Here is a 9,120-nt window from a genome sequence, read left to right as displayed (position 1 = left end):
GGCTGTCCAAGCTCTGATCCCCCAACCAGAACACGGACTAAGGGAAGGGGTGTCCTCTTAGTTCCTTCATCTGTGTTAGCACCGCAGCCATCTGTCTGTCTGTCTGCTAAGAGTTGAACCAAAAGGGACACGGCTGAAGCTTCAGGCTGAAGGAGGTGAGTGACTGTATCTGGGCTGAACTTTTTGCCTAACCCCCCAACCTCAAGTCACAGAGGCTCTGGGAAGGGCCACCTCACTTTTCTGGTCTGTCTGAGTCCACCAGTCTGGCACAGCTGGGCTGGCTCCATCCACTCAGAGGACTCTCCCCAGAGACTGACCGCAGTTATTGTAAACCTGAGCAGACACTGGAGGTAGAAGGGCACAATAAATGGACCAAAGTAAAGATCCAGATTCGTCAGCTCATCCTTGGGTCTCTTCTTCCCAGCAGAACCTGCCCTCATCTCGGAGGCAGATGGGTCCTCCTGATGGAGGTCCAGAGGCCGAGTGACTAGGGGGTCATGGGAATAGACCCACAGGCTTCCAGAAAGGCCTTTCTGCTGAAGTCAAAAATATCTCTGTGTGGATCTAGTTCTAAAGAACAAGGAGGTGACAGGGAGGGCAGCGTGGTCTCTCTCTCTCTCTCTCCTTCTAAGTGACTGTTTCCCCTTGTTTCCACAGAATTCCTTAAGTGACAATGATGCCTGAGAATTCTTCCGTGACAGAGTTCATCCTCGCAGGCTTAACCAACCAGCCGCAACTCCAGATGCCCCTCTTCTTCCTGTTTCTAGGTTTCTACATGGTCACCGTGGCAGGGAACCTGGGCTTGATAACGCTGATTGGACTCAACTGTAATCTGCACACCCCCATGTACTTTTTCCTCTATAATTTGTCCTTCATAGATTTCTGCTATTCTACTGTCATCACTCCCAAAATGCTGATGAGTTTTGTCTCAAAGAAGAATATCATCTCCTATGCAGGGTGTATGACTCAGCTCTTCTTTTTTCTTTTCTTTGTCATCTCTGAGTCCTTTGTCCTGTCCGCGATGGCATATGACCGCTATGTCGCCATCTGTAACCCACTGGTGTACACGGCCACCATTTCTCCCCAGGCCTGCTTACTTCTCTTGTTGGGTGTGTACGTGATGGGGTTTGCTGGGGCCATGGCCCACACAGCATGCATGGTGAGACTGACCTTCTGTGCCAACAGGCTGGTTGACCATTACATGTGTGACATCCTTCCCCTTCTTGAGCGCTCATGCACCAGCACGTATGTAAATGAGCTGGTGGTTTTTGTCATTGTGGGCATCGATATTGGCGTGCCCACAGTTACCATCTTCATTTCCTACGCCCTCATCCTCTCCAGCATCCTCCGTATTCGCTCCACTGAAGGCAGGTCCAAAGCCTTTAGCACCTGCAGTTCCCACGTAATCGCAGTTTCTCTTTTCTTTGGGTCGGGGGCGTTCATGTACCTCAAACCACCTTCTCTTTTACCCATGAACCAGGGGAAAGTGTCCTCCTTGTTCTATACCATCGTGGTGCCCATGCTCAACCCGTTAATCTACAGCCTGAGGAATAAGGATGTCAAAGCTGCCCTGAAGAAAACTTTAAGCAGAAAATCACTCTCCTGAGAAACGAGCAATACTTCGGAAAGGGACTTTTTTCCTTCCATAGATGATTCAGCTTCCATTGGTCACACAGAAGAAATCTGAACTCTTTCTCAAACAAGTTTGTCTTTCCCATCTTAAAAGTCCTTTGATTTAAGAAGATTCTTAAAACGACAGGATACTCACATTTAGTGGGCCTTAAGGATGAGCTAGTTAAGTTCTCTCCTGTTTCTGAGACTAGATCCAGGCTTACATGCCTTCCCCCAGGTCACACAGGTACTCAGCAGCAAAACCGTGACTAGAACCCAAGCTCTTCATCTCTAACACTGATTTCTTTCCATTATGGCTCACTTTCTTCCTCCCTCAGCCCTGGAAGATTTCATTTCAAATGTGAGCTGGTCTAGGACACCAAAATCTGGTTCTGTCTACAGAAATCTCAGGCAACTTTTCAAGGGCTAATTTTAAATATCGCATTTTTGCATGAAGGTAGGAGGTATAACATTTTGTTGAGATGGTCTTGGCTAAATGACCAGATAAATTCTTGAAGAATTTTGCAGAGTGTGGAGGAAGTGTGCTAGGACCCAGAGAGCAGCAAGCATGGTCCCTCCTGAGACAGCGGCGTGGGGATTTGGGGACTTGGCCTTTATGGGATTTGGTGATGCTGGCTGGAAGACCTCATAGAACATGTCTAGGCTACAAAGGACAGGATTGGGGAATTACTTCACACATAATCATTTCTTTGTTTTCTAATCGTGCTTTTAAAGCGAGAGTGAGAAGTCTGTAGCTCAGGGTAGTCAGTTAAGGGTCTGGAGACTGTTTCAGAACCATAGAAAACCTTGTGTTATAAGCCAGTAATCAGGTTAGCACAACAGGGCGGCCAGTCACAGAGGAAATGGCCACAGACTGTTACAGTACCCAGACAGAGGCCATGTGGGGTGTTCTCTGCTTCTCCAGATCACCTTTCTGCCCTTTGTAACTTACTCCACAAGTTAGATTTTATTTTCAACTTGATTTTCATGATTTTGTAAAATTCTACCATAGGGCTGTATTATATCTAATGAGCAGTTTTCTACTACTGTAATTAGTTTAATTTTTCCAAATTATAAATAGTGCTTCATTAACACACATTCAATAAATCTTTGAGTGCCCCCACCCCACCCCCAATTATATTCCTAGATGGGGAATTACTGAATTATACAAAATCCTCGAATTGTATTGCAAAATCCCTTCCTGAAAGTTTATCCCAACTTGCGCTCTCACCACCAGCATAAACATATCTGAACTGTCTATTTTGGCCAGATTCTGCACTGGTAAGGGTGGCACTCATGAAAACTTATTACCTTTAATTTTGGTGGTAGTGGTGTTTGTATTACTGTCTCCTCCTCTTTTATCTTTGTTTTTCTTCATTTCATAAACTACTTGTGGTATCTGGATGGGTAAAGAAAAGTAAAGAGGGAAGAAAATTGAAAATGTCTTCTCCTTCCTTCTTTTCCTTCCTTATATACTTCTTTTCTTTTTTTTTAAACAGCTTTCTTGGCTTAATCATACTGCTGGTAAGCTTTTTCATCCTAGGAAGGGAAGGTCTTTGGAGCCTTTACTCCTGTGATAATCTGCTGCGAGGTGCCCTTCTGGAATATCTTCCTCCGACCCCTCTGTGAGTTACAGGACCCCTGCTCCGTGTTCTCATGGCATGTTGCACTTCACCTGTCAAGTGCTAGTCACCATGTTAGGGTCCTTGCCCACCTACTCTTCTGTATCCGCCCCCAGCACAAATTAGATTGTAAGTTTTATGTGAGCAGAGTCCCTGAGGTCCGTTCTGATATGTCCCCCACACCGAGCACACGCAGAGTTGGGGTTTAACAAATGTGTCTTGGATGCATCCAGCAGTTTTAGCAGCTAACTAGCTAAAGGGGCTCCCCTGTTCTCGCTCTTCCGGCAACACATTACAGATAAACACGTGTTCATTTCTAATACCCCATTGCTGATGCCTTGATGATATTTTTCCGATGTTCATTCCTGATTCTCAGTTTTAAGCACACGCTGCCAGGTGTCTGCAGCAGAAACCGGACCCTGTCTAAGATTTGTAACCTCCCACCTTCCATTCCTTTTGACGGTAAAATGCATAGTGTTACATAAAATGGTTAACTTCAGCAAACTCTAAATCACTATCCAATTGAACATAAGGTTTTGAGGGAAACTTTATAAAATACCAACAACTGGGCATTCATTTCATACTCCCCATTGTAACCAACATCCCAGAGGCAACACTGAAGAAAAATTTGTACGATGAAAAATGAATCATTCATGTATGAAGCTCCCATTTTCCCCAGAGTAATGGAAACATAAGGTCGAATGATTGAGTTCAAAAGAGAAATATACTTAGGAAAAAGTCACCAAGACCACAGCCTGATTCTTCTTTGCTGACTTTGCAGGGCACAAAACTGCTTCCTCGAAGGAAAGCTTCCTTTTTCTTTACTCTCACAAATGGTATTCATTCTACATCCTCTCACAGTTGTTTCTGGGACATTTGATAATGCAGAGTTTTTGGAACTTTGCAAGTTCCTTAGTAATTTATTGGAGAAGATTACTACTTTTTGCTTTGTAATTAAAAGTAATTACATGTGGGGAGACATGAGACTATGAAATGTCACATTCCTTTTCAATCTTAGTTTTCGCATCCATTTGATGATTCTTGCCTGAATCAATTATTACTCTGATGGATGTAAAATGGAGATTTTCTAACTCCATTAACCCTTGTTATTTAGTTTTCATTCTGTCAGGAAGAGCCTCTTTTTCCTCCTGTATTTATTTATTCATTCATTCATGCATGTGTATCATTGTGGACTCATGCATTCCAATTTTATCTGAGCTATGATTCATTATTGTCATTATTTACTTTGATCCTCAATTTGTCCCTGATTTGTCTAGTGTGACCCTCTTCACACTAGTTCTTATGTCCTTTTAGTCTATCTCCCTTAGATATGGAGCACTTTATTACTTTCTGCCAAAACAATCAGGCTCATTCCGTACTTTCCCTGCCCCAGAACTGGTTCTACGTAGAGACAAACGGTCTTTGAAACGAAGATATAAATGCTAGATGAAATGAGCTGTATTTAATGTAATGCTGCAAACAGGTATTTAATGGGAGAATATCCATGTCTGTAACGTACTTGTTTATATGTTTGCTCTTTGTATACCTGTCTGTGTTCAAGCGAGACATGCTTTCTGTGAATGGGCCAGTGTTTTGTGTCCCAACGCCGATGACTCTTAAGTGTTGCCTCTGGTCTCCTTCTCACCACCTTATACCTGTTCACACAACAGTTTCCCCGGGTTCCCTCCCATCAGCGACCAGCGAAACCACATGAAAGGAAGAACTAGGCACGGAGTGGGAGAAAAAAAAGCCCCAAGACTTTATTGTACCATATACAGCAACATATAACAATGTTATACCATTGTATCAATGATTACAATGTATAATTATACTGGTGTTTATTCCTTGTTCTTACGTAATTCCTCTCCCTTCATTCTCCTTTCACTTCAGACAGGTAGCTTTGGCTTGTATTTATTTGCTTTAGGTGTTTTGGCTAGGTATAAATCAGAAGCACCTTGCAGTTAATACCCCTTCTATTTTTGAAGCCAAAATCTACTGAAGAAATAGTACTGGTTGGCCAGGAGGAGTAGGTTCAGTGAAGGAGAACTCTTAGGGCAACGAGGTGAAAGACAGAGAGAGACTCCTGTAGTCAGAAAGTGGACAGAAGTCAGTGGGTTTAGCAGACAGCAGGGGCCAGAGGACCTAAACAGCTCCTTATGCTCTTTTTAGTAGGGTGACCATATAATTTGTTATCCAAATCCAGACACTTTTGAGAGTGAGAGGGTTTAGTATTAATAATTATACAGGGATAATGGATGTAAATCAAGTCTATTCCAGGCAATCTGGGGTTATTTTAGGCAGCTTCAGTGGAAATTTACAAATGTAGTTGCTCACATACCTTTGAATGTTTCTTAGAATATTCATGTTGCAGATCACATGGTGAAAAATTTTGTTATCTGAACGATGATGGGATTAAAACCTGTAGGTACAGCTCCTGTTAATACCTTAGCCGGCACACATCCGTGGAATAACTTTGTGCAGGGGTGTGTGTGTGTGTGTGTGCTTCTTTGCATGTGTGATGTGATATTTTAATCTCCTCATATATAGTAAGAGCCTGTCTATAGCCCTCAGCAGAGATGAGGGTGGGTGGTGCTTGTGGTGGTGGTGGTGTGGCATCTCCACTGTTCTGAGCAGTTTATGGTGCTAGAAACATTTTGTCTGAGGTGCTTTCCATATCACCTACAAGTCTGACCTAACTTTTTTTTTTTTTGTCCCAGTCTCAAAACTCCCTTTGACAATTTGGAAATAGGGGTAAAATAAGTTTGGGACCATCCTCCCTTAAAGTCACGTGTAAGTGCCAAAAGTTAATGAAAGAGAGGAAAAATGAGCCTCTCCCCCTCCCCAATTCAGCACTAAATAGCATGAAATCCTTCGAGTTGAGGAGAAGTTTGAGTACAACACCCGAGTCCCAAGATGCCAGGTAAACATCATCATTCAGGCTGTAAACAAAGACAGTGCAATTTCTTCCCTATAGGGACAAATCTCTGAGAAATTCCCAGAGGATTAAAACTGTATCTAATCAGATCCCTGAGTTCATCAAGTAGCATAAAGTTCTTCACGACATGCCAGCTGGGGTTCTGATGAAAATGAGGGTTGCTATTTTTTTTCTCCTGAAGTTGATGTATGCCATCTGGGAAAATCTACAAACAGAAATCTCGGTCTATTCCTAGAGCACCTTGGAGACTGAGGTCTGTAAAAGCTCTAATTCTCAGCAGCAAGGGAATCGGAAGAGTTAAAACTTAAGACTGCCTGCCTTATGCCACTTTCTCCTTTGGGCTAATGGAAAAAGAGATTGCATAAGACCTAAGACTGTGGGGGGCCAGGGAAGAGGAAGGTGAATGTCTGACTGCCATCTTCCCTCATAGTTTTATTTTTAATTCACAACCAAGGGGTCTCGTACGTATTGATCCCTGCCCTACTCTTAACACAGACACCGGTGTGAAATGTAGTGAATGGACTCAGAGGAGGAAGGTAGGACGTGCAGACAGAAGGGACACTCATGGCTTTCTCTCCAGGGCAGGAGCCCTGTATCTGGTTGGGACAGAGAGGCAGAATGAATGGAGACAGTGGTGGACAGGAGACCTCCTGTCTCTCAGAGCCTGAGTCAGCGGTCTCGGGTTGGACTCCTGGCCCTTAGAATGTCTTTCTGAAAGTCGCTGGGCAGCCAATTCAGGTGCTCCATCTCCTCACCTCCCAAGTGGGGACAGAATTCTTGCTGCCCATACTAACAGACTCTAGCTTGGAGTCACGATCAGCCCAGGGGAGCTAAGAGATAGTCATAGACACATTGTCAGTAGCTTGGGGGGAGGAGGCAGATGAGAGGAAAAAGGCAAAAAGGAGGGCATCCAAGCACTGGCTCATCTTCTAGACCTTTTTTCCATCAGCTATGCTTGTGCCTATAACCAATTCATGTATTTCATCCCTTGTTCCCACAGCAGCTCCCCAGAAGAGAATGCCTCTAAGAAACAGCTCCTCAGTGACTGAGTTTATCCTTGTGGGATTATCAGAACAGTCAGAGCTCCGGCTCCCCCTCTTCCTCCTGTTCTCAGGGATCTATGTGTTTACTGTGGTGGGCAACTTGGGCTTGATCACCTTAATCAGGCTGAATTCCAGCCTTCATACTCCAATGTACTTTTTCCTCTTCAACTTGTCTTTCATAGATCTCTGTTATTCCTGCGTGTTTACCCCCAAAATGCTAAATGGTTTTGTGTCAGAAAATATCATCTCTTACGTGGGATGCATGGCTCAATTATTTTTCTTCTGTTTCTTTGTGAATTCTGAGTGCTACGTGTTGGTGTCGATGGCCTATGATCGCTATGTGGCCATCTGCAACCCGCTGCTCTACACCGTCACCATGTCCCCTCGGGTGTGCTCTCTGCTGACGTTTGGTTCGTATGTGGTGGGGTTTGCTGGGGCCATGGCCCATGCTGGAAGCATGCTGAGACTGACCTTCTGTGATTCCAACATCATCGACCACTATCTGTGTGAAGTCCTCCCCCTCCTGCAGCTCTCCTGCACAAGCACCCATGTCAATAAGCTGGTGTTTTCTGCTGTTGTTGGAGCGGTCATCACAATATCCAGTATTGGCATCTTAATCTCTTACGCTTTAATTCTCTCCAATATCCTCCACATTCCTTCTGCTCATGGTAGGTCCAAAGCCTTCAGCACGTGTGGCTCCCACATAGTTGCTGTGGCTTTGTTTTTTGGGTCAGGGGCATTCACCTATCTAACAACCTCTTTTCCTGGAGCTAAGGACCAGGGTAAATTTGCCTCAGTCTTCTATACCAACGTGGTTCCCATGCTTAACCCTTTGATCTACAGTTTGAGGAATAAGGATGTTAAACTTGCACTGGGGAAGACTCTGAACAGAGTGCTCTTTTGATAGTTCTGTTTGTATCACTTACTTACTGGTGAGCATCGTTTTCAAGTATCTTTTTATCTACAGCTGGAGGAATTTTAATCTTTTTTCTTAAGTAGCATCTTCTCCCTATTTAAAAATTGCAAATCTCTTACTTACACTCTTTCTGAGGTTTATACTACTTAAATTGGCTCATTGCATGCAATTTAGCATCTATTAAGTGCCTATTGTTTACTGGACTCTATACTAGGTCCAAGAGTTCAAGGCTCTATGCCTTCCATCCTTTTCTTTGTGAGCTAAATGGGTTTATCCAAGCAACTTTTCCAGCTAGGAGACAGGGCAAGTGGTAGTATGAAGGTCCAGGAGAGTGATTTTTTTTTCCTTCAGTTACGGAAGCATCCTTACCAAAGATAAAAGGTAGATACACCTTGGGCCATAGGTAAGATAGTCTCCCAACCCCTAGGGAGGTTGCTTGTCCAGGAAGACTGTAAATCATCTCTTTCATATACACCCACGTACACACAACAGAAGGCCCCACCCAAGGGTTCTTTACACGGCCTGTTGAAATGTAAAGATAAATCAAACTAAAATCTCTTTCCAAGTTTCAAAACTCTTAGGCCTTGGATTGGTAACCATGGGTTAGGTCGTCTTATAATTGGGCCAGATTCTTGGGCTCTGGGTTCCAAGGCTGAAAGCAAAAGAACAAAGGAGAAATTCCATGGATTCACATGACTATGTTAATGGCCACCCCTATTCTGCCCTGGAGACACTGTGCATATTCATAGGCATTTAGGACAATTTTTTTTCTAACTACTTTGTTTTTAATGGAGGTACTGGGGATTGAACCCAGGACCTTATGCATGCTAAGCATATGCTCTACCACTGAGCTAAACCCACCCCCAACCCCAGGACAATTCTTATTCTTTACAGTAGATTCAGATTTTACTGTCTCTGAGAACGTGTGTGTGTGTGTGTGTGTGTGTGTGTGTGTGTGTGTGTGTGTGTGTGTGTGTGTGTGTATACTACAGT

At 43.8% G+C, this 9,120-nt stretch overlaps 2 protein-coding genes across 2 annotated transcripts; both read left to right on the top strand.

The window, feature by feature from the left end:
- The first annotated feature begins 664 nt into the window (after positions 1 to 664).
- LOC105094480 (olfactory receptor 8B8) lies at positions 665 to 1,681 on the top strand. The gene has a single exon (XM_010986519.3). The coding sequence runs from the start codon at positions 674 to 676 to the stop codon at positions 1,604 to 1,606; it is 933 nt and encodes a 310-aa protein (XP_010984821.1). The 5' UTR covers positions 665 to 673; the 3' UTR covers positions 1,607 to 1,681.
- Positions 1,682 to 7,182: 5,501 nt separating this feature from the next.
- On the top strand, positions 7,183 to 8,115 carry LOC105094481 (olfactory receptor 8B4). Its single transcript, XM_010986520.3, has one exon. The coding sequence runs from the start codon at positions 7,186 to 7,188 to the stop codon at positions 8,113 to 8,115; it is 930 nt and encodes a 309-aa protein (XP_010984822.3). The 5' UTR covers positions 7,183 to 7,185.
- Positions 8,116 to 9,120: the final 1,005 nt, after the last annotated feature.

The sequence above is a fragment of the Camelus dromedarius genome, chromosome 34 (genome assembly GCF_036321535.1).
Source record: "Camelus dromedarius isolate mCamDro1 chromosome 34, mCamDro1.pat, whole genome shotgun sequence".
In the NCBI taxonomy this organism is placed as follows: Eukaryota; Metazoa; Chordata; class Mammalia; order Artiodactyla; family Camelidae; genus Camelus; species Camelus dromedarius.
This window is presented reverse-complemented; position numbering and strand designations above follow the sequence as displayed.

Excerpts from the sequence above, each read along its gene's own strand:
- LOC105094480 (XM_010986519.3), top strand. The coding sequence starts at position 674 with ATGATGCCTGAGAATTCTTCCGTGACAGAGTTCATCCTCGCAGGCTTA.
- LOC105094481 (XM_010986520.3), top strand. The coding sequence starts at position 7,186 with ATGCCTCTAAGAAACAGCTCCTCAGTGACTGAGTTTATCCTTGTGGGA.